The 25,850-nt window shown below is 40.6% G+C and overlaps 2 protein-coding genes across 4 annotated transcripts; both read left to right on the plus strand.

Annotated features, from left to right (window-relative positions):
* The first annotated feature begins 4,724 nt into the window (after nucleotides 1-4,724).
* bmp15 (bone morphogenetic protein 15) lies at nucleotides 4,725-8,115 on the plus strand. Its single transcript, XM_067996663.1, has 2 exons — nucleotides 4,725-5,122; nucleotides 6,347-8,115. Exons 1-2 carry the CDS (start codon nucleotides 4,786-4,788, stop codon nucleotides 7,219-7,221), a joined length of 1,212 nt encoding a protein of 403 aa, XP_067852764.1. The 5' UTR covers nucleotides 4,725-4,785; the 3' UTR covers nucleotides 7,222-8,115.
* Nucleotides 8,116-11,810: 3,695 nt separating this feature from the next.
* nek12 (NIMA-related kinase 12) lies at nucleotides 11,811-24,466 on the plus strand. Of its 3 annotated transcripts, none has more exons than XM_067997023.1 (4): nucleotides 11,811-11,878; nucleotides 14,058-15,249; nucleotides 17,734-17,934; nucleotides 21,156-24,466. In XM_067997023.1, the coding sequence occupies exons 2-4, from the start codon at nucleotides 14,091-14,093 to the stop codon at nucleotides 21,308-21,310; spliced, it is 1,515 nt and encodes a 504-aa protein (XP_067853124.1). In that variant the 5' UTR covers nucleotides 11,811-11,878; nucleotides 14,058-14,090; the 3' UTR covers nucleotides 21,311-24,466. The 3 variants fall into 3 exon arrangements, with proteins under 3 accessions (XP_067853124.1, XP_067853126.1, XP_067853125.1); XM_067997024.1 differs by lacking the exon at nucleotides 11,811-11,878 and adding an exon at nucleotides 11,886-13,707; XM_067997025.1 differs by lacking the exon at nucleotides 17,734-17,934.
* The last annotated feature ends 1,384 nt before the right edge of the window (nucleotides 24,467-25,850 follow it).

The raw sequence follows: 25,850 nt of genomic DNA on the forward strand, positions 1-25,850 counted from the left end.
AGCAAAGGAACCGCTAGCAGCAAAAATTTGACCAGAATGACCCTCAGTAGAGCAGCAAGGTGCCACACTGAAATTCTGGTGCCCCCACATGGAGGGTGCCCAGTTGTGCCGTTTTTTTTTGCAAATGACCCTGTGCTTGGGATTTGGGATGGAATCATCGCCAGGGAAGACTGGTGGAGGAAGTCCTGCCCTGCTGCACTTCCAAAAGTGTAGCTGTCAAACTGGAATATTGAGCTTGTGAGTCTACCATTTCTGAGCATTGAAAGTCAATAGGTGGATAATTTAGTGCAAGGTACTTTTTTTTCAAAAAATCTATACCTTTTAAAAATAAAACTTATTTCTGATATTGACTCTGCTTCCAGATCTTTTACAGGATCACCCATCCTGAGACAGCAGTAACAGAAGACACTGTATGTTTTCATCCACTTGCAGTCTGATCCCTGATACCACTTGCTACCTCGATTCTCTCCCATCCCAGCTCCTGACCATCTGACTTCACCCCCTCATTCTTGTGCTTGCCAATATGATCATCTTGTCTCACTCATCTGGCACTGCTCCCACCTTCTTCAAAACCACCATAAGTACTCTCCTCCTCAACCCCTCCATTCTCTACAATTGATGCACAATCTCAAACCTTCCCTGTCTCTCCAAAGTCCTGGAATATGTTCTTCCCTTACAAGTATGTCTCACCTCTCATCACTCCCTCTTCAAGTCCCATGCATTCTACTTTCTGCCTCACTCATGGTACTGTGATCACTCTGATCAAAATCACAAATGAAGTCCTCAGAGATTGAGGCTCCCTATCTCTCTTCATTCCCTTCAATCCTTCTGCTGCCTTTGACCTAGTTTCCCATTCTATTTTCCTCCAATGTCTCTCCTCTACACTCCACCTCTAGTGCACTGTTCTCTCCCATTGATGCACTTATCTGACTCAATGCTGACACTTTATTGCTAATAATGACTTCTCCTCCTTTGCTCACCTCTGTTCTATTCCAGGAGTCCATCCTTGCACCCTCCTGTTCACTTGCTACCACTTGGCAACATTATCCAGAAGCACAGGATAAGCTTTCACATGTATGCTGATGACAGAAAGCTCCATCTCTATTGATGCAAAGTTTGCTGCCAAACTCTCAAATTGCCTGACTGATATTAAGATCTAGATAAGCCAAAACTTCTTCCAACTGAATTGTAACCTCGGGTCCATCGACCTACCCGACTATCATCTCAAGCTGATTCAGGAAATGTAGAACCTTGGTGTCCTGCTTGATCCCGAGCTCCTTTCTCACATCCACTCAAAAACTCTTTCTTCCACCTCACCCCATCTCTGTACTTATGCTGCCAAAACCCTAGTCCATGCCTTCATCACCTCAAGGATTAACTTTTCCAGTGCTCTTCCAGTTGGCCTCCATGCAGAAACTATCCACAAGCTTCAACTCATCCAAAACACCACAGCCTGCATCCTCACCCACACCGAGTCTAAATTTCCATCACTCGAGTCCTCCTCAAGCTCCACTGGTTGCCTGTGTCCCAGCAAGTCAATTTCAAAATTCTAATCTTTGTGTTAAAATCTTTCCATGGCCTTGTTCCACTGTACCTTAATGATCTCCTCCTGGCATACATCTCTGCATGTAATCTCTGTCGTTGTAACACCGAACTTTTCTCACTCCCTACCACTTCATCTTCGACACCAATGGCAATCACTTGTTCTATCACTACACTCCCAGATTTTTTCCCAGATCCCTCTATCTTGCCACTCTTTCCATTTTCAAAAACCTCCTCAAAACCTTCCTTTTTGACCATGCTTTCAATTCCCCATTGTAGCCTTTCCATTCCCTTCCCCTTTCCCCAAGCTTTCTAGCCACATTCTTTCTATAACAAAACACTCTGAGATGTCTTTCTGCACAAGAAGAGCATTATATAAATGCAAGCTGTTGTTACTACCTGGAGGTAGGCTGCTTGTGCTGTTTTAATAATATTCTGGGCAGTACATTCCACATACAACTCTATAATTTGAGCTCTGCATTGGAACTAGCAAGCATCACTCCTATTTGGTGACATAATTAAGAACTATGATTTATAATTTTGAGTGTGATTCTGCTGCTAATGGTAGATTCTCTATTGATAAAATGACTATCCTAATATCAACTGAATAGTACACTTATAGCCCTTAAACGTCCTCCAGTCCTTTTATCAGGATCATAGAATTTTTTTATAACTAAAATTAATGATAATATTTACCATATTTTTAAAGACAGGATAAATTTTCCGTTTAAATATACACTGGGACCTATTTGTGGACCCAAGAACATTGGGTGAAGTATAGGTTCAGTTGGTGATACGTGGAGTCAAATGGTCATTAACTTCTCAGTAAAGTACTAAGTAAGGAATTTTAGAATGGTCACGAACATAGTGCATATCAGGATATCAAATAGGTTATCCTGGATATCATTTATTAATGTCTTAGATAACACAATAGAGAGCCGTATATCCAAGTTTGCCTTTGACACAAAGATTGGTGGCATAGTAAGTAGTGTAGACGGGAGCATAAAATTACAAAGAGACATTGATAGAATAAGTGAGTGGGCAAAACTGTGGCAGATGGATTTCAACACAAGTAAGTGTGAGGTCATCCATTTTGGACCAAAAAGGGATAGATCAGAGTATTTTTTAAATGGTGGAAAGCTAGGAATTGTGGAGGTCCATAGAGATTTGGGGGTCCATGTACACAGATCACTAAACTGTAGTAGTCAGGTACAAAAAATAATCAAAAAGGCCAATGGAATGTTAGCCTTTATAACTAGAGGGCTAGAATATAAAGGGGAGGAAGTTTTGCTACAGCTGTACAAAGCCCTGATTAGATGACATCTGGAATAACGTGTACAATTCTGGGCACTGCACCTTAGAAAGGATATATTGGCCTTGGAAGGAGTGCAGCCCAGATTCACCAGAATGTTACCAGGGCTCCAAGGGTTAAATTATGAGGAGAGATTACATAAACTAGGCTTGTATATCCTGGAATATAAAAGGTTAAGGGGTGATTTGATTGAGGGTTTTAGAATTTTGAAAGGACTTGATAGGGAGAAACTTTTTTCACTGGGAGACAAGGGAACATAACCTTAAAATCAGAGCCAGGCCATTCAGGAGAGAAGTTAGGAAACACTTCTTCATGTAAAGGGTGGTAGAAGTGTGATACTCTCTCCCATAAAAAGCAGTAGATACAAGGTCAATTAATAATTTTAATTCTGAGATCGAAAGATTTTTGCTAGCCAATGGTATTAAGGGATATGGAACCAAGGTGGGTGGATGGAGTTAGGATACAGATCAGCCATGATCTCATTAAATGTTGGAAATGTCTTGAGGGGCTGAATAGCCTACTCCTGTTCCTATGTTCCTAAGGGTAGGCTTGTTAAGTCAAATGGCTTTTTTCCTGCTCCTAAAATTTCCTCTATCTCCAAGGGTCTTCCTATAGCAATGAAAGCGTGACCCTCTCATGAAAATCACTAAACTTTAAAACAAACCTCTTTTCATCTGCAATGCTAAACATGCCAAAATATTAAATCAACAGAAAGCTTAATGATTCATTGGGTAAATATACTGTGTTGTGGCACTGCACCATTCACACCAGAAAGATGTCAGCCTTTATCCTCGGTCTGTGCTGAGTTAACTGATTTCAGCTGAAATGGTAGTAGGGGTGTCACAATTCCCTCAATCCAGGGAGGGGAATATTCAGCTAGGCCTCCTGCCCCTGACCACAATCTAGTGTTCTCTGGTGGAAAATGCACTTGTATGGCTATCAATGAAAAGCAACATAATTCTTAGTTGTGATGCCCCACTGCAGTTATATAGTTTGCTGAAACTCATTGTTTAGGTTTACAGATGAGGTACTGGAGGACCACGGACACGGTGGAAACATACCCCAGCATCAGTCAACACCTTCAGGAAAGGGAGAACTTTGGGAGAAAGTAAACTTTTTAATGTCAGCACATGTACATGGTGGATAAACAGAGTAAATGAAAAGTGATATTCTATGTAGTAGGCAACATTTTTCTGTGAGAGTAATAAACTTAATTTTTTCCCCTTTCTCCTACTTAGTCTGTCCTTGCCTTGCACCATTCAGATACGAGAGCATACCTCCAGTAATATCCTTCTTAAACTCCCTACTGGGAGATACACTAATGCACCCTAGAAGTGATTCAGGGTCTAATTTTCCTTCTCTCCTTTGGGAGGAGATGGCCTACCTGTAGTCTGTACTTCATCATGGGATAGCTCAGATTGAAAATGTAGCATGGGAGGGTATTACACATGAAAACAGTCTTTTATAAAGCAATGTGTTGGTCCTCCAATGTGCGGGGCTACCAGGCACTGTTGAAAATGCCCCTTTAAGATAATTAAGAATCCAATTAGCTCTTAACTTGATATTTTCCAAACTTTGGGCAATATGTCACTACCTGCACTTCCATCCCACACGAAAAAAAAGAAAAAAAGTCAATACCGGATTTATAACTTCTTTATAATAAAAAACGATACCTCCGATTGAACAAACTATTATAGTGCAGCCATTCGAATCCAAAAAGTTCATTAAATGATGTCAAATGAAAATGAAGGTACGTCACGTACAACTGATTGATTTGATGACATCACACGAGAACACCCTTAATTAGGAGATAATTTGCACAAGCTGTTTTATGGAGCATTCAGAGAAACGCTTTTGAGTTAATAGTGCCTTGGAGTTATGGTCCCATCTGGTCTGCAGATACCTGTACGGTGATACCTTTAGGAGCTAACATGTGCTGGGTTATGATTTGGAGTCGCCACGTATTCCGTGTCTTGATACTTTTACTGGAGCTTGTAGCATTGCATGGAGGTGCTGGGGTGAGTGAAGAGCCTGGCGGTAGGGAGGTAAGGGACTTGGGTCCCCTAATCGAGATGTTGGCTGGGAAGGTCAGCCCCCGCCCTCCGCTGCTCTCTGAACAGAAGGTAGATGATCAACACATGGAATACATGGCCTATCTCTACAAACAGTCGGCAGATCAGGATGGGAAGCCCAAAACTAACCGGACCATTACGACCAACACCATTCGGCTGGTGAAACCCAGCACGAGTGTCTTGCTCGCCAGCTCAGGTAAATCGCCCCCTTTCTCGAAACTTGGCTTCGAATTCAAAGGAAGCTTTATTTTTTCCTTGCCTTAATCTCACCTTTTTAAATTTCCTTTTGGCGAATTATAATAGCCTAAGTATCATGGTTACTAGTAAGACTAATATTGTCTTCCGCTTTATATCGGAACTCGTGGTTTTACAGAATCTGAGCGATTTAATTTTGACTTAATCCCACGAACACATTCTCTTTACAAAAATTATTCAATTTTGCAGCTGATTTTTTTAAGAGATGAATGACCTGTTAAGATTTTTGCTTCCATGCAGTTTTTTAAAAAAAAATTCAAGTACCCAAACTGAGTTTTGTGTGATAATTACATTTTCGTAAGCAAAAGATTGGCCATTCATACCCAGTTTCCTTTTGCGAGATCGCCTGCATTTGCTCCTTTTTCTATTGGCACCCTCCCAATAGGATAGTACTCTAATCGCCTTTTTCTTGCTCCTGGCCCAAGCTAAGAACTTGTTCATGTGTTCTACCTCACCTTGGTATGTTTAAGCGTACCACTGGTCCTTTTGTAAGGTGGTTAGTGGGAGGGAGTGACTGATTTCGAGCTCTCGGAGGTCACTGCACTACAGACCATCTGAAATTGAATTGCAGCTTCATTTTTAATGCAAAATGTATTTTTGAGGATGGCTGTGATGGCTGTGAGCTGACATGGCTTTTATGGAGCTTGCTGTCTGATATCTTGATCAAGTAGTGGATACTCTAGAGGATTGGGGATGAAGTAGATTTTGAAGCTTCTGGCTTCAATAGTCCATTTAATATCTGGAAGAATGCAGGCATGGTGGTCATAGTGGCATAAATGTGAAATGCTCAAACAAGTGCTTTGTCCCCTAGGTGTGTTAGACTTTTCTAATTTATACCAATATAAATTACATGCTTGAAACAGTATAATTTGGCTTGTATTTTGAATACTAAGTTGAAGTCCATTTCAATAGAGACTGAATAGTTGTGGCTGATTTTATTTTTGTACTTTTTTTAAGAGCTCAAAAAAATCATAATTTCTGAGCTTCCAGCAAAGAAGCCCATTCTTTGTTTAACCTTGTACTTCTGATTTTAGCTAGACAGGGGCAACATTGCTGGCTCTTTAAAGTTTCTACTAGAAAGAGAAATTGGAGGGAGAAAAGGAAGAGTAGGGACATTAAATTTATGAATGAATGGTAAAATGCTAATATCTTTTTTTTAATGCAGGTCCTTGGCATGCCCATCATGTTCAATACAATCTGCACTATCTTCCAGAGCTGGAACATTTGATTAAAGTTGTTGTTGTGTATTTGCACAGCCCTCTTCCCAATCACTTCCAGGTTTCTTGTGAGATCAAATGTCTCCTTGCAAATTATGTTAACCTAAACTCTATTCAGAATGCCACTGCCATAGAATTGCCAATCAGGTTTGTGCTAAAGCTGAATGACCAATGGGCAGAAGCTGACATAACTCCATGTGTCTTCCTCCCAACTGGTAATTCTGTGAAGAAAGTAGATCTACACATCAGTTACAAGTGTGCTGAGCTAGTAAAGGCCAGTCAAAGAACTCTGGACAAAAAAAGGAACTCTGCTGTTCATCTGCAAGTGCCCTCACTGCTGCTGTACTTAAATGATACTGATGAGACTGCACATCAAAGAAGGGAGAAACGGGAAAAGCAAATTCCAGAGAGGCCATCCAAATCCCGTGTACTGTCTAGGAAGCCCCGGCAATTAAGTAACATTGGCTCAGACATTCCGAACTATCTCCATAAGAAAAGTCCTCCAAGGAACAAATGCAAACTCCATTCATTCTGGGTAAGCTTTGAGCAGCTGGGATGGGATCACTGGATTGTGGCTCCTCACAAGTACAATCCAAAATTTTGCAGGGGAGACTGTCCTAGAATTCTCAACTATGGGTACCACTCTCCAAACCATGCAATAGTGCAGAATTTTATCAATGAAATTGTTGATAAAAATGTCCCCCGTCCATCTTGTGTCCCCTTGAAATACAGCCCAATTAGTGTTCTTATGAAGGAGCAGAATGATCACATTGTATACAAGGAGTACAAGGACATGATTGCAGTGTCTTGTACATGCAAATAGAGACACTTGATCTAGAATTGCCAACTGACACCATAAATTTGGTAGCCAGTACAGGAAAGAATTATGTGCACTGCAACTTGTTATAAGGTGGTTATCATAAAATGCATGTGGCAGTAAATAATTTGAATTGGGCTGGTGTTCATAATGTTACACACTGTATCTTAACCACATCTATTAGGCAGTCATTCCATGACTTGCTGTTGGATTTAAATGCAGTGAAGGCTTCTTACTCCTTTTGTGTTCTTCCTGCTATCAATTATGGGTAATTTATGTCTGAATTCATAGTGCAATTATAGCACTACAGTATTAACACTTCATTCCCTTAATAGTAAGAGGGTTTTTAGATGACTATTTGCAGCAGGAAAAAGGCAAAGTGGTGGCCCAAATGTGAAGAACATTCTGCAAAGACAACGAAATGAAGAAATGACTAATAGACTTAATGTAATAATGAATAATATAACTTCATAGTTTTGTAGTGTGAAGTTGATTGTATTTATAATTGTGATTTGTTTGTAAATATTGCTGAAATTTTCCAGTCATAAATGTTTATGCTAAAACTCATCATTGTCTATCTTTTATATTAAACTGTCAAGCCTGCTACTCTTGACCCATTCAAATAGAAATCCTTTCAAGCCAAATGTAAATATAGGCTCATTTTAACTCAACAGAATTAGGAATGCTCCAATAGTTGTTTAACCTGACCTGCAGTAACCTTTTTTAAGCCATACTGTGGGGAAAATACTATTCCTTCAGTAGCTGAAGTTTCACTTGAGGGTAATCAACAAGGTGGCTCAGGAAGCTCTGATATATAAATTACACAAGTGAATGTCTGCACCTTCATTGTGGGAAGCCCTTTTTCTAGCTGATCAATGCACAGGATTGAGGAGGGGGTGGGGGGAGGGAAACTCACTTAATGAGCAACAGTTTTGTTCATTAGTTCACTGGGAATTATATACAAGTCCAACAATGGAACAGTAAACTTCAACAATTTTAAATAACTAGCTAATGCACATGTTTTTTAACCCCCCCAAACTTTTGCATCTTAACTTTTTTTTTCTTTTTTTAAAAGAACTTCCACAGTGCCAAGAGATTGGAACTGGAATAAAATTAATCTTGGCTACTGCAGTCCTCAAGGGGTTAACAGAATCTGAAATGTATGCAGGTAGAATTGAAAGCTATATTACAATCTAGAGTCTAAAATGTCCATTCCAGTTTATCTAATGTTTTGAATTCCTGTCACCTAGGTTAATCTTGTCTAGATTTGTCATCTTAATGTTACTCAACTTGTTGCTTCATTCTCTTCAAGCAATAGTTGAAGTATTTGCAGTACATGCTCAGCTACTAATTTCAATGTACAGGAGATCTCTATGGGGTAAAATGCTGATTTTTGGCTGTTGTACATGTACTGTTTAATCAGTGAAAGGTCTCCTACTTAAGTTAGTAACTTAAATACAGAAATCCTAAGTGACCAATGCAGTCTGAGTTATTGACTCTTCTGATGTATGTACTTTGTATTCAGCCTTCCCATTAGATCTAGTCAAACTAGATGTGTAAATTGGGAGGTGGGGTGTTGCATATACTTGTAGACTGACAATGCAAAAATTTTGTCTTTGATGTAAACACCTTTTGTGTAAGCTGTGCAAAAGTACTGTAAATGCTGTAGCTATTAACACTGAAGAGTCTATTGAGCTGACCCTGGTCTTGTACTGTCTTATCTAACTTGCATACTCAATAAAGAAATGGCTTGAAAACCTTGTGTAAAGCAGAATTGAACTTTAATTGTTCTTGATTTTGAGACTTTGCATCTCCACTGGAGCTGAGATTTCAGACTTGGTATGTAAATTCATTATAGAGCAATGTTTGATCCAATTAACCACCCTTTTCAAAATGGTAACAGTATCTAAGTGCTACACAGGCTGTTGTAATGGAAGGGATAGCTTTTACTGTTTTCCTTGATCATGCAAGAGGGGATATGATTACCCCATTTTGGAAATGTTGTCCTCTAATTGGAGGGAGGGTTCAACTGTAACTAGGATGTTTGACTCTGCCTAATTTGATTTTTAATTGGGCTAATGTATAATCAATACATATCCACAAGCAACTTGACAAATTTTACAGAAATGTAAAATATCAATTTTGTGTCTTGGGCTACATTTTTGTGGGGGAAGAAAAGTGAAACACTTTTTTCCCCTCCTGATTGTAGTTGAGTACACATGAAGCTAAACCCTTAGACAAGAGCACAGCCACCTTCACCCACTAAGATTCTATGCCTGTCAAAAGAGCTGGGAACAGTTTGGTCAGACCTTGAGCATTCTATTAACTTGTAAATGCAATGATTTTGAAGTGCCTATTGCAGCTCATTATGTCCAGTTGAATGCTAACTTGGATAGTCACATGCTTACACTTAACTGAATTGATCTTAATTTGCTGGAAAATATTTAATACACAAATCCAGGATTTGAATGTAGCCTGCTTTAGTGGTAGCTATGGATATGTGAACCACTGTTCCTATCACAAGATGGTCTTCAGATTAGGTGCTTGTGTAGTATACATACCTGACAATGTTTGCAGGTTAGCAATTTTTCATGCCCTCACTTCCCTATACATCACAGCTGCCACTTATTGAGGCAGATACATTACTTTTTACTTCCTTGGCTAGAGGGCAGTAAGTGGGGTACATGTACCAGATTTTAAAATGCACATGTACACCTGCACTTGGATTGTCTCTCATTCCTATTAATGAGTCTGTAAGCCAATTTTTCTCCTTGTTTAGTTGTGATTTGAGTCTGTTTGAATAGTAAACTACCTGAGGTAATTCTTTTCCCCACTTCCAGCAGTGATATTTTTGGTTTCTTTGACAATCTCTTGCTCCTTTTGGTTGGTGACTGCAATATATTTTGCTTTCAGTGTAGCAGTTACCAGAAATGACCTTGCACAGTTGATTTTATTGCTTTGCTTTAACATTCACAATTATAGATTATTTTTTCATTGAATGCATAACATTAACTTTTTGAAACATGTTTCAATGAGGTGTTTCATACCATCCTGGATTTTTGGAAGAGCAATACCAAACCTACTTATTTAGTTTTCTCCACTATGGGTGGAATTGCAACTTCAGTGGGAAAATAAGGGGAAAAGTCTTCTATAAATAACTGGAGGACAAAAGTTTGAAGTTAAGTGGAAGAACAAAAGTACTTGCATAGCATACTAAATATTGCAACACTAATGAGACCAAAAAATGTAAATGACAAGATTGTGGGAAGACATAACCAGTAGTTACATGATCTGTGCTAAGTACATAAAGAATACTGGCATCTGTACATTTCAGTATTAAGATGGGCATTACCATGCTTAACTTTATAATACATTGCTTCAATAAGTTTGCTGTGTTAGTGGGCAAATCTAGACTGCAGTAAAGCATTGGTCAGGTCTTTAATTACCTTGAGAGTGTTGGGGAGGGGAAAGGAGGAAGGAAAATTTTCTGTAGCACCAAATTGGGCATAGGAGATTGAAAGATGACCTAAACAGATTAGAGAATCAGGCAGAGAGAAATGTAGTTCAATGTGCATTTTTGGAATGAGACTACAAATGTATTCTAAATGGTAAAATCTTTAATGGAGGAACAGATCTTTAGAAGTAGAATTTCAGCTGGAGGAGGGGAAAAAGGCAAATGCTATCCTGGCTTATGTAATTTACTAGTTGATCTAGACCAAATGCAGTTAGAGGGAAGGGGATAATTGAAGCGGGGTGTGCAGATGTAATTTAGTTATTTTAAAGTCTTGCATTCTGTACTTTGTAATTTATTATGGAAATCTAATAGACTTTGTAACTGTCACACTGTAATTACACCTTCCCTCCACTAACTAGAGCAGTAAGTTTACATAAGTAGTTTTGATTAAATGTGGGCATAAGGATTTATAATGGAAAAACTGAGACTTTAATTAAAATTTACAATTCAAGTACTATGTGGTGTTTGAGTATCCTGTTATAGAAAGGATATTGGAGTTCTGGAAAAGGTGTAATATAGTTCACTTACAATATAAGATTCACCAGTGGTTGAGGAAGATCTAGAAGTCTTCAAAGTTTTGAAAGGATTTGGAAGATTAAACAGACTCTTAACTTTAGTGAATCAATAACCAGGGTATAAAGTCAGAAATGCTACGTGAAGGGTCAGCAGAATTACTTCATACAAACCTACCACTATAATCAATGTATATATGTCTTTCTGTGGAGATGCCGGTGATGGACTGGGGTTGACAATTGTAAACAATTTTACAACACCAAGTTATAGTCCAGCAATTTTATTTTAAATTCACAAGCTTTCGGAGGCTACCTCCTTCCTCAGGTAAATTTACCTGACGAAGGAGGAAGCCTCCGAAAGCTTGTGAATTTAAAATAAAATTGCTGGACTATAACTTGGTGTTGTAAAATTGTTTACAATTGTATGTCTTTCACATAACTTATCAAACGTGCCATTATGCCTAAACAAAAAGTAACTGCTGAACTGCATTGCCCCCTTGACCTGGCTCCGCACCTGCTGTCTCTCTCGATCAGGAAGTGGCTATTACTACTGCCGCTGATTGGCTGCGAGGTTCTTGCCTCTACAGGTGAGCAGGACGTCACTTCCCGAGAGACGAGACGATAAATAGTTGACCAGGTGAGAATCGGGGAGAGGGAAAACCTCGCGGCTGGTCCGATCAAACCAAAGGGCGAGAAGAGGCCCGGCGAGCGGACCAAGACCAGGAGGGAGTGCGAGGCTGCGGGCGGGCCCTCAGCCCGCCTCAGAGGAATAAACCTAAATAGAGCGACTGAAGGCCGGAGTCAGTCCGGGAGGAGCGGACGGGAGCAGGAGGTGTTTCTACCTCCATTCTACCATAAATTCCAGCTCCAGTTTGGCAAGTCCGAAGTCATCATCTTCGGTCCCTGCCACAAACCCGGTTCCTTCACAGATTGCATACCCTTCCCTGATGCAGCCTCAGGCTGAGTCAGACTATTCCCATACTTCCCTGTAACAGCCTCAGGCTGAGTCAGACTATTCCCATCCTTCCCTGATGCAGCCTCAGGCTGAGTCAGACTATTCCCATACTTCCCTGTAACAGCCTCAGGCTGAGTCAGACTATTCCCATACTTCCCTGATGCAGCCTCAGGCTGAGTCAGACTATTCCCATACTTCCCTGTAACAGCCTCAGGCTGAGTCAGACTATTCCCATACTTCCCTGATGCAGCCTCAGGCTGAGTCAGACTATTCCCATACTTCCCTGTAACAGCCTCAGGCTGAGTCAGACTATTCCCATCCTTCCCTGATGCAGCCTCAGGCTGAGTCAGACTATTCCCATCCTTCCCTGATGCAGCCTCAGGCTGAGTCAGACTATTCCCATACTTTCCTGATGCAGCCTCAGGCTGAGTCAGACTATTCCCATACATTCCTGATGCATCCTCAGGCTGAGTCAGACTATTCCCATACTTCCCTGTAACAGCCTCAGGCTGAGTCAGACTATTCCCATCCTTCCCTGATGCAGCCTCAGGCTGAGTCAGACTATTCCCATACTTCCCTGTTACAGCCTCAAACTGAGTCAGACTATTCCCATACTTCCCTGTAACAGCCTCAGGCTGAGTCAGACTATTCCCATACTTTCCTGATGCAGCCTCAGGCTGAGTCAGACTATTCCCATACTTCCCTGATGCAGCCTCAGGCTGAGTCAGACTATTCCCATCCTTCCCTGATGCAGCCTCAGGCTGAGTCAGACTATTCCCATACTTCCCTGTAACAGCCTCAGGCTGAGTCAGACTATTCCCATCCTTCCCTGATGCAGCCTCAGGCTGAGTCAGACTATTCCCATCCTTCCCTGATGCAGCCTCAGGCTGAGTCAGACTATTCCCATACTTTCCTGATGCAGCCTCAGGCTGAGTCAGACTATTCCCATACATTCCTGATGCATCCTCAGGCTGAGTCAGACTATTCCCATACTTCCCTGTAACAGCCTCAGGCTGAGTCAGACTATTCCCATCCTTCCCTGATGCAGCCTCAGGCTGAGTCAGACTATTCCCATACTTCCCTGTTACAGCCTCAAACTGAGTCAGACTATTCCCATACTTCCCTGTAACAGCCTCAGGCTGAGTCAGACTATTCCCATACTTTCCTGATGCAGCCTCAGGCTGAGTCAGACTATTCCCATACTTCCCTGATGCAGCCTCAGGCTGAGTCAGACTATTCCCATACTTCCCTGTAACAGCCTCAGGCTGAGCCAGACTATTCCCATACTTTCCTGATGCAGCCTCAGGCTGAGCCAGACTATTCGCATCCTCACTACTTTGTTCTACTCTGAATGGAGTTTCAGACCCCGTATTCTCCCCGTCACTAAGATTGCCTATTCCATCTCTGCAACTTTGCTTGCCCCTGCTCCTGTACCTGGTTGGGAGATATGATGTGGTGGATACTAAGCAGTTTGATCCTCTACAAAAAAAAATTGTAATTTTTTGCTGCAGGTAGGAGAAATTATAAATAATTTTGTAGTACTTATCGAGATGACGAGTATGTAAAGATCGAAAGTTGCTTCCCTTCTCCTCTTCTCTTCCCCCCACCGCCCCCAAAAGGAGTATTGACCTTTTAGTCTTTTAATAAACATCAGGAGCTTGCATGTAGAGGATCACAAATTGCAGTCTGTGCCCTACAGATCAATGGCACTTCACTGTTGGTTTGCCACTGAAATAATTCATGCTAACTAACTGAAGAGTAATTGTTAATTAAATAATCATATAAATTACTGTTTCTTCACTGCCTAGTTATGCAAACTGAGCAGAAATAATCTTTGTCATCTGTCTTTGTGTATATATAGCGCAAACTCTCAACTGTAACTGAACAGAATAACATGGAGAAGTATGAGAAAATCATGACAATAGGAAGGGGTGCAAGTGCAGAGGTCCACTTGATGAATAATTTAGAAACAAAAAAGCTGTATGCTGTCAAAAGAATAAAGATTGATTCCTCACTCAAGACTAGAACCAAAGAAGCTGTTATGCAGGAAGCGACCATTTTGACCAGACTCAAGCACCCTCACATTGTCACTTGTCATGAGTACTTCATTGACCTAGAGGAAGAGTATGTCTTCATAGTGCAAGATTATTGTGATGGTGGCACTTTGGATGACTTAATCCAGTCTAAAAAAGAGAAGGGGTATTTTGCTGAGAAGGATATTATGCAGTGGTTTGTTCAGTTAGTTATGGCCATTCAGTATATTCACTCCCTGAAAATTCTTCATCGAGATATTAAAACATCCAATGTCTTTCTTACAAAGAAAGGTACAGTTAAACTTGGTGATTTTGGAATTTCTAAAGTAATGACCCACACTTTGGATATGGCAAGTACCTGTGTTGGCACACCATGCTATTTGAGCCCAGAACTCTGTCAAGATATTCCATACAGCTCCAAGTCTGATATCTGGGCACTTGGTTGCCTTTTATTTGAACTTTGTGCTTTGAAACCTGCCTTTCATGCAAGGAACCTAATTAGCTTGTTTTATAAAATTGTAAAAGGAGAGTATGCCTGTGTACCCAAGAGCTATTCTAAAAACCAGCATAATTTGATCAAAAACATTCTCAACCAGTGCCCTGAAGAAAGGCCTAGTGCCAGCATTATCCTCAAAATACCTTATGTCCAAGAACATCTCAAGCTCTTCATCAGGGATCAGGAATCTCAGCTTACAAAATATCATTCTCTGAAGCATCTACACTCTGCCAAGTCGGAGAGTGATGAGCTCACTGGTGACCTACACAAATCTCTGCATCTTTGTGAAGGGGGCATGTGTACTAGGAACATCAAACCAGACTCAGCACCACATTGCCTTAGTGATGAAAATGTAGAGGAGGCAGTCTCGGAGGTGTGCGAAAATATGGAGCCCAGTGACGAAGAAGATAAATGTAATTACTCTGACGACTTTGATCAGGATAGTTTGTCCTCTGTAGAAGAGGATACAGAGGATGAAATATCAGTACCACCTCCAAGTGTTGAAACCCCTGAAGAGACAGAAGGTAGTTTGACATTTAGAATCTTTTGATACTTGTTTAATCCCCAATGTAACTGAATACTTCCAGTGTTGTCACCAGGTGTTTTTAGTATATTGTTACCAGTATGCCAAAGCAAATATTGCACCTAAGCTAATACTTTTTAATATTAATCCAATATATTTCTTAGTAATGCTCTTAATTCATCACCTCAAATCATTCTCACCACAGCCATCATCAGTGAGAAACCAGTAAATCACCAGTACTTCATAGTGTTATAAAAACAAATCACATTTATGTAGTACTTGCTACGTTAGACATAACTAAGTACTATTTCTGGCACCACCCAAGTTTGGAAGAAAATCTAAAAACACTGTTGTGTTTTCATATTATGTCCACTTAAACTGAACATTTCACACCCTATGCTTTACTGCAAGCCTGGTGACAATGCTATTGAAGTCTTCCGTATTGCAATAGCTAATGTCTTGTTAAAAATCCAGATTCTACACTTTTGTCATTTTATTTTCTCTCTCTTGATGTTCTGGCCAATATTCATCCATTAACCAATAGCATCAAAAAAACCCATATGAATTGTTGGTTAATCTCATTGCTATTTGTGGGATCTTGTTAAGCACAAGATGGCTGCTGCTTTTATCCACATGATAGTAAATGGACAATTCTATGTGAAGATCTTTGGGACACTTATGAGAAATGTGATAAGATGCTACATAGATACAAGTTGTTTCTATGAAGTTGTCATACTTGCCCCCAAATGATAGAAATGCTGTCTATAGCTGATGCCTAAGAGGGGGTGAATGCCCTTTCACTCCCAGTGGGTAGTGCTTGGCCTCTGGATGGAACAGTTGAGGTCAGGCATTGCAGGCACAATCCCACATCCAACCACTCCATGTGCAATGTATTTTAGTCCAATGTACTCTGCCACCATATTGCCTCACCTGAAATTTCCATTTTAAATTTCATTGCTATTCATGGTTCCACTTCTTGCTGTCATGTGTTGAACAGACAATAGTAATGGTTTGCTTGAGATTCACCAATGATTACATCAGTGGAACAGTTGGGAGCAGGAGTAACTAAAGAAAAAGGGCAATACAATCTGAAGGAATATACTTGAGGATTGTTTGTCAAAGTGTTAAGATTAGTGATTTACTTCATGAATTTATCTAAAAGGGAAGTTTCATTTGTGATTTGCATCTTAGCCAAACTATAACTAAGCTCTGCAATCCTTGCAAACAGGGTAAGCATGTACTTTTTATTCAAACATTTCAAAAGGGATTAAAAGATAAATTTCTTCTGATTTGCTGCTGTTCATTTTCTTATTCCAGCAAGCCCCATTCCTTGCTTCCTCTTATTTACATTTGTCTTCTTTAGTTCAAATTACTGTAGGAGGCAGGGTTGATGGTATGGCATTATACAATGATTGACAGGTGTCCCATATCAGCAATACATATAAAAAATATTAAAATACTTTGCACCTGGAAGGGAAAAAGCACTCTAAAATGCATGGATAAGAATTGCTATTTATTAGAGATTCTGCCCACTTGTTTCCAGGAAACCCTGCATTATCTGAGCTTAACAAGCAGTGGGAAACTTACCAGTGCTCTGGGCTGGTAAGCTGCATGGTTTAGACTGTTAAACTACAACAGTAATCCTATGCATACTTGGATTTGTAAGCCTTGGCAGTTGGCAATCCGTGTCTAAATTCTTTGGGCTTGGGTATGTGGAGTTTGTCCCTATGGAGAAAAATGTGTACTCCATATTAGGCAAACAAACTACTTACATGGGTTTTTTAGATTAGTTTGTTGAACATAGTGCATGTCAGACCCCCGCTCCCCCAAGAAAAGTTTAAAGAAATACAGTAATTAATGTAAAAGAGAGGAAAGCTAAACAGAATGAATCGTCATAGCTACTATCTATTTATTTTCCTCACATGCTAAATTACCTATTCTACTGTTGGTACCTTCTGGGCAAAAATTCCTTCACTTATGGATGCACTTTATTGCATGTATAGACACTGATGCACAGGAACACTGGCCGAGAGGACATTATCGTACAATTCATCTGGTGTTCAGCTAAGTGGAAATTAGGATTGAAGCAGCTTTTCCCCACCTTCCCCTCAGCTGTTACCTTCACAAAGTTACCATGCAGTCCTTGGCTAGGAGCAACTGGAGTCCATATATGGGTGCCAAAATAATTTGGTCAGCTGGTTCTTATCGTTAAGCAGCTGCAAACTGTACAACCCACTTCTGTGCCAGGTGCAATACAAAGCCATTTCTGTATGTGTGCACAGAGGTACTTGAGGTAGGTGTGCCATGCTTAAGTTTCCTTTTAAAAATATACCATTTAGCAAACCTGGAGCCATCTACCGCTAAGATGGCTCCATCTATCGCCATATAATAGAAGGTGTGAGTTGGATATCCTGAGAGTGTATGAATGAGTTTTGACCAAGTATAGATACCGGTTATAAACTTTGTTTATATTTATGATTGGTAGCCACTGATGAGGTGGACTTTATAGAGTACCCAGATGACTTTGAGGAGGGAGAGGACGATGTTGCGGACATAGTATGTAACGCTCGCACTGCCATAGAAATTGAGGCTAATAATGAGGCATTTCGAGAGGAAGGTGATGGTCAAGAAGAAGCTGCTGTCAACCTGTCCACCACCATTAAGATTCTGCGAGAGAGGTGTATAGGTAGGAAGGCATATGAAATTTATTTTTATTCTGCAATGGAAAAGAGAAAGCCTGGATCCTGGCTTACTGTCCACCAGTTAGTACATGGGTTGTTAGATCATTACGTTATATGATTGCATCAGAATGTTGTGTGGCTTAAAAAAAAGTATAAATTTGTGCAACGGGAACTCCAGAGTCATTTCTGTTTTTTTTCTTCGGGTTCCTTTTTTTCCTGCGTTAATTTAGATGAGAAGCAGAGAGAATACTTTATATTAATATTCAAAGTTTGTGAGGTTATTTAAAGTCACCCTAATTATTTTCTCCTTTGAGTCTCTCCCTGTTATACACTAACCAGCTGAGAGGACAGACTGGAGACCTGTTACCAGGCCTTCACCAATACCGTACTATCGTTGGTTCCTAAAAGTGGCAAAAGAGCAACAGGAGATGACTGACCCTCTGATTGTCCTTCTCTCCCTTGCCTACGCTTCATCCTCCCTTGTGACTGTACAACTCGCAGTGTGAGAAGTCATGGATGAACACCTGCATCTTATTATGTCATGATATGATATTTTAAAGATCCAACTCAATGTGCAATCCTCAAATCAATTTAAACCTGTTTGTTTTCTCAGTATATGTGATACTGAGCCATTCAAACCAGAAGGTCCTAGATTCGGTGCCCACCTTAACTGAGTTGGCTGATCTCAGTTAAGCCAGCAGTTAATACTACAATTAGCCTCTGTGGTTAGGGAAAAATCAGCTTGGATTCCCACTCCTAATTGCTACTCTGTGAAGCCTGCTGGCATATACATGTGTTTGTGGAAGTTGAGTGAGGGCAGGATGTCTTCCACAGTTGAATAGCCTGCCAGAACTCACTGTCTAGACTTATTCGTGAAAGGTGGACACTTGGGTGAGGTAGCGTTATCAGCTTTGGATGCATAATCCCACAAATAAGGATAAGAAGGCAGAACATTTTAAAAAAATGATTCATGTATTTCGAACTTGAGATCTGTGTTTCAATGTGATTATCCTTTTGGAATGGGAGGATTCTCTAAAGTAATAGAGGTTTAAGAAACCAGTTTAAATTAGCAGCACAGAATACTGGTCTTATTTATAGACCATTTTGCTCTATAGGTTCCTACAGTTGTATTGGACAATACTACACGCTTTTGTAACTGTGTCTAAAGCTTCCAAGGCTATTTGTGAAAGGTTACAAAATTTCCTGCTCCATGCATTGGGTACAAAATGTTCTGGTGAAAGTTGTGCTGACTGTGGTGCACAGGAAGCTATTTGATTATGGCAGGTATATTTCTAGGAATACTTCATGCTTTCACATGGAAAGAAGATTTAAATCTATTTTTATACACTTAAAAAGCATACAGTTATCTTTCACCTTTCACATAACAAAATGCCCCAAGGTGATTTGCAAGAAGGAGCAATGGATGCTGAGCAAGAAGTGAGAGAGAAGTTAGGAGAGGTGGCTGAAAGTACGTCAAGGAGATCTGTTTTGAGGACTGGGTAAGCGATAGCAAGATGAAGAGATCTAGGAAGGGTATTCCAGATTGCTCTGGTGTGGTGGCTGAAGACTCTGTCACTGAGGGTTAAAGGGGGGTTGGGGCAGAAAATGCACAATACATCAGAGTTGGAAAAATGAGGGTGCTTACTTAGATGTAGGGTTGGAGAAGTCTTGACAGACTGCACATGTAGACTGGACAGCAGTATTTGAAATGTTTTTGTTAAAGTGCACTGTATTTTTTCAAACGTGATGATTCTTCTCCCCCCATCCCCCCAATCTTAATACTGTTCTGACACAGCACTGAGGGGCTCAGGTGGCAAAAGGCTTTTAATTGTGAATTCCTCAGTTTTAGTTTGACTTTTTCTTCCACTGTTGACTAATTATTCTTTTGTTTGAGGTGTCTGCCTTAAGTTGACTTGAACTGGCGAACAATATCAACTTTGGGTGCCTTATCTCAAAACTCCACCCTTCCAAAAAACTTGCACTTGGGCTCTGTGTAACAGATGATCTGATATTAGGAGCTTTGATTAGATTTTCCTTTTAATAAAGGTTTTTGATCAGTCAGAACCATTGTACTTATGTACTTGTAAAAACTGGATTGGACCCCATAGTGTTTTGTTTGGCTGGTTACGAAAGTTTTTCATTGGGATTTGTTTGTGAAAATCTGACCCATTTTTCCAAGAATACTCCTAATATCACCACTTTCTTTCTCCCACCCCTATATAAATACCATCTGATACAGAAATCTGAGTCCACATAACACATTCTGCCTTTTCATGTATCTTTTGTGAACTTTAAAATAGATCCATCCTCTTACAAGGGAAAAGGTGCAGGGACAGTGCCTTTTTAAAGCTACTCATCTTGTGATAGATATGAAACTGAATGTTGTAACTGTGACACTCTTCAGTTACATGTTATATAAGTACTGCTACCATAAACCATTTTGTTGCAAGATAACAGACCAGTGAGCCATTGTTAGGGAATTTCTGAGAATTCTGCATAACATTTGAGCAGAGTAACAAATACATCATGATAATCTCCATAGTAGCTGAGGAAAGGAATCTGCACTGTTTACAGTGACTTTCTAAATTCTGGTGGAGGAGGAACACGGTCAGATCTTCTGCCGCCCTCACACATCAAGGGGGTGTGCCTGGGGAGTTCCCAGGCTGCCCCTGGAAATACCACCCATTGCGCCCTTTTAAGGCCTCAGTGGAACTCACACCAGCAGAGAGGTGGCTTGAGTCATACTGAGGGCCTTAAGAAGACCCCAGACATTTACGAGGGAAAAGTAGTTAACTCTGGAGGGAATCGATTGCCTTCCCCAAGAAGTCCACTTGCTCCAATGGGTGCAGAAGATTGAAGAAATTAAATTTTCCATTGGGCTCTTGCCAGGCCTCCTCTCCACCGTCAGATTCTGACTGATGCTTCGGGGAGGATGCTGCTGAGGCTCCCTGGCAGGCACAATGTGCCTGCTGCAGTTATGCAAATGACCCTGTCCCCACACTTTGGGATGGGGTCCGCATCTTTGGTCATGGGCAGAAGGGGTTGTAGCTCTGCTGCGCTTGCGTTGGTGGAGTGGATATCAGCAATTTTAGGTCTAATGCATTTACGGTTGGAGTGAGCACTTTAGAAATTGTTCTTGAATTGATATTTGATCCATTTGTTTTTATCTTTAACAGCAATCAGCCCAGTTTGAAACCGAATTATTGACAATGTTCTGTGTTTACAGATGATGTTGGTCAGACTCTTTTCCATGAAATTGCTTCTCAATTTCTCAAGGGCTTGACCCCCGAAGATCTCCAACCTCAGTTTGAGCATCGGTTGGGCTCAGATCACTTGGAGACTTGCTACATTATCTTCAACATGGATCAAGAAAATGCTTGACTCAGTGTACAACTGCAAAGGATGAACTGAATCATTGCTGTTTTTTATTTTTTAAAAACGCCAGCGCTACCTGACTGATTCTTGCAAGTACAACTGATTGATGAGCACTCCATTATACATATTGTTATTGAGTCTCTGAGCTACCTGCCACACTCTGTTGCCCCTGTGAGCACGACAACATCTCTATCTTTTGAGCAGGAGTTTTGCGCCCTTTCTCACTTTTTTGTGGACAGTTGGTTACCACGTGGTTGTGAAATATTCTAAATTTAAGGGAAATATTACACTTCTGTATTTTATGCAGTCTTTCTCTTGATGTCTCCCATTGCTTTTCCCAAGTTTTGTTTGGTATTATTTTCCCTTCACTTCGGTCTGCACATTTCCCCTAAGCGTTGACAGATGACTTGTGCCTAAACTTTTGCCTATGGCACTATGAATCTGGCATGTTAGGAAGTCAAGGATGTTTCACCAATTTCATTTTTCCTTCCCTCTTTGGGAAAGCTTCACCCACTGGTGCCTCAGCTTTGACTGCGAGCTTATGCTGCAGGCATTGCAGGGGCTGTGGGGACAGGACACTGGACTAATTTGAAAAACAACTAGATACTGTAATGAGAAGAAGGTAGGGTTGATGGTCTGGAAGGATGAGATCAAATGGACTGAAGGCTTTCTTCATTCTAACCTGTTTTGTGAATGAAAGTTTAGATGGGGAGTATTTGAAAAAAAATTATCCCATTTTTATAGCAAAAAATATACTTTTACCAGATATTTCTATAACTATTTTTTTTAAAAAAGCATAAATTTTCCTACGGGCATAGAGACTCTTTAATAGGACCCCTTCCCTGCTAGGCTGTTCAAACATCCTGAGAATTCCAGTTTAGAAGAGCCTGGTGGCAGCTTCAGAGCCGCTCAATCCTGTGAAATCATGATACAGGTTGGGAAACTTGGATTCCCAGCTTGTAGCCTGGTTTCCTATGGTTGGGAGGTGGTGGGATTTTGCAGTGGCTTTCTAGTCAGTATGAAGTTGAACCCTGTAATTGGTATCGGTGGAGCAGCCAGGCTTGAAGGTCTCTGTGCAGGCAGGAAAATTGACTTTAAAAAAAGTCAAATAAATATCTAGTAAGAGTATTTTGAAAAAGATAGAGTAGTTTGGATAAAAATGTGGAATACTTTGAACAAAAAGTACCACCCTGCCCCCTCCCTACACTTTCTTTTCCCTTTATTATATGGTGGTGCAGTGGATTAGCATATTATCCTTTATCTCTGGAAAAATGGATTCAACTCAGGCACAGACATGAAAGTCTTCTGACACTTTATACATCCCACATTAAATGTTTTTGAGATAGTGTTAACTCCATTCCTAGTGGGCCACACCACAAAACTACAAATTAATGGTAACCAGAGTTAGAGGCCACACGATTGTTGGTGTAGGTATTGGAAATATTGCACTAAAGCAGTAGGAGATGCTGTCCTGAGGTTGGGTTAAGGCACAATGTTGGTGTGCATGAAGTCTTTTTCTCCATAGCTGACTAGGAGTTCTTAATGCTCACCATGGACTCATTGCATCAAGGATGTTCCAGTATCCTGAGATTGTTGCCATACTGTTTTTTTTCCCCCTCGCTCCTCATTTTTATCTTCACTCCGCCTACCTGTTCACTCTGTTTCATTCCTCTTCTGCTCTTGTCAACCTCAGTGATATGCTGCACTATGGGCCTTAGCCCTTCACTGAGGTTTCTTCATTAAAAATAGTTCTCAGCACTTGCTGAAAAATCTCAGAAAAAACAGATGACAATATCCTTTGTTGTCCCATGTAGCTGGGATTTAACCATTCAACAAAAACATTTTGGAAACTTCCATTTTCATTTTCACATTTGGGTGGGTGAGGGTAAACTTGAATTGAGAATTAAGACTACACAACATTTAGTTTCATATCTATCCCAAGATTCTCAAAGTGGGAAGCATGTTAAAAAGGAAAATTTTTCATTCCAAGAGAATGGGCTTTAGGTTAAAAGGTGTAGTTCAATGAACTTTTTGTCTTAATGTTAGTGGATAATGAAGTAACCGTTTTAAAAACCTGTGGGGATGATTTCCTCTAGTTGCTTTGTGTAGCTTCTTCATAAATTAATGAGGGATGATTTCCTTTATTTGGTAAATTCTAAGTATGTTCTTTTTGAATATATAGCCATACATAGGCCCAGAATTTGCTGGCAAAATAATGGCGAATTAAAGGCGCTTGCCTTTAGTGTGCAAAAAATCTAGCAATTTGTGGTGAGGAAGAGATACAGCATGAGTTGCGAATTATAAACAAATTGCTGGACTATTTGCATCGCTCCACTGTTAACCTCACAAAAAATAAAGCTCGCCGTTAACCTCCCCATGAGTGTCAAGAAATTTCTGCATTTGGCTGTATAAACAAATTAAACTCATCGCAGAAAGTTAGGGCTGCTATTTAATGGCGTAAGGACCCTGTTTCCAAAAATGGCCTTCCATTTTGAAACCAGTTAGTGATTAAATTATAATTTTTCTGCACATGCCACATAAAGAAAGCAACAAACTAATTTGTTTAACTGGTTAAACCGATTTGTTAAATTGATTTGTTCCATAGCAAAAAAACTTTGAACAACACATTTTCCTGCACGTAATTCGGTGATAAACTTTGTTTAAATAATGCTCAAGCTGCCACTTCAGAGCTTTGCTAACCATTCAATTCCTTAAATCCCATTGTTTAAGGAGATAGACTATTGATCCAGTCATTCACCAAGGCCCCAAATGCCCTGTTGACCTTGCCATGTGGTTATCGGCTCGCACATCCAGCAATATGTTGTGCAAAAGTAATTGGAGCTGAAGGGTGAGGTAAAAACAACCAGCGCACGCCGCAAGAAGTCCCGCTCCAGCAAATTCTGGGCCATAGTGACTGGCAGAAATTATCTCCCCTTTCTGAAGAATATTTGAAATCCTATTTAATATGAAAGTTCTTTAATTTAATCATGACTAAAGTAATACTCCTGGTGAATGTCTGTAATGGTGTTTGACACATTGTATTGTTAAATGTTTTAAGAATGTATAATTTTAGAGCAGGTTGCAATATAGGAATTGTATAATTTGATAACTTTAATACACAGCCAAACCTGGCTAGCAAAGACATTTTAAATACAGTGTCTCTTTTCATCAGACAAGTAGTGATTGCATTTTTTTTACATAAAATCTTTGATATCCTCTGGTTAGGTAGTTTATAAACTCTTTAAGTTAGTTCAATCAAGCTTCATGTGCAGCAACCACTATCTTGTTGAATCGTGTATGAATGCAGATATCATTTGATATAAAGATTATAATAGATTTGATCAGGTTTAGGAAATGTATATATTGCAAAAGGCCAAATTCAGCAAATACTAGTGATGGCCTTAGTAGTGATTAAAAACATTTTAAGAATTGGTGAGGAGAGGAAAAACATATTTTACAATTTCAATTTTTATTTTATAATTCTTAAAAATTATTTGGTAGTACTGATTGAAAGGCTCTTGTGGATTGTTTAATAGTATCAATTGAAAGGGTTTCACAGATTCTCCAGCCCTCCTTTAAAAAAAATCAAAGGAAGAGTATATCCCTTTTTGATGTGGGAATCAGCTGGGCGGGGGGGGAGACAAGATGGGTTATGACACTCCTACAGTTGGGGTTTGAGGAAGGATACTTTTACCTGTATTGTGTGGGTGTATGAAATGTGTTTTCTACTAAAATTAGTGCATGTGGTTAAAATGGTACCACCGTAGCCACACCTGTGGCGAGTCAGTAATTTCTATTGTCAACACTGCACTAAATAATATAACACACTCAGTACATATAACAAACTACCATATTTGAATTGAAACATGGGGCTCGATTTTACCAGTGGGTTTCGTGTGCGTTTCCAGCGGGGGGGCCCCGAAAATCCCGATATCCAGGCACGTGACCGGATCGCGCCACGATCCCGCCCACTTCCGGGTTCCCCGATGACGTGTGGGGGTGCGTGCGCAGCCCCCGCTGGTGGGAATCCCGCAGGCAATTAAAGCCAGCGGGATGCCACTTGAGTGTATTTATTTTGCTTGTTCAGGTCATTAACTGACCTGATTAAGGGACTGTGTGTGATTTTGGAGAAACATGGGACTGTATCACACACTGGGGGAAACAGTCCTAGTTGAACTGGACGTGTTGCAGCCGTCAGCCTGTGGCAGCTGCAAAGGTCCATTTGACAGTTGGGAGGTGGGGGGAGACCCTCACCCATTGCAGGAGGCCGCTCTGTCACTTGGGACAAAGTGTGGCCTCCACCACCCCCCACCTGACGGTCAAAGTCACCAACCTGCACACTCACCCCGGGGTCCGGAGACATATGCCTACCTTGCGGACCCCCTCAGATGTACATATTGCGGATGGGGGCCGCCGTAGCTGCAGTCATGACCTCCTCGGAGGGCGCCAGCCTCGCCATCCACGCCGTCCACCTCTGAAACGTGGAGCTCCACAACAGAGTGCTGTGACACATCCACCTGTACAGCAGGAGGGAGGGCTACCGCAG

This window comes from Heptranchias perlo, chromosome 15 (assembly GCF_035084215.1).
Source record: "Heptranchias perlo isolate sHepPer1 chromosome 15, sHepPer1.hap1, whole genome shotgun sequence".
Taxonomy (NCBI): Eukaryota; Metazoa; Chordata; class Chondrichthyes; order Hexanchiformes; family Hexanchidae; genus Heptranchias; species Heptranchias perlo.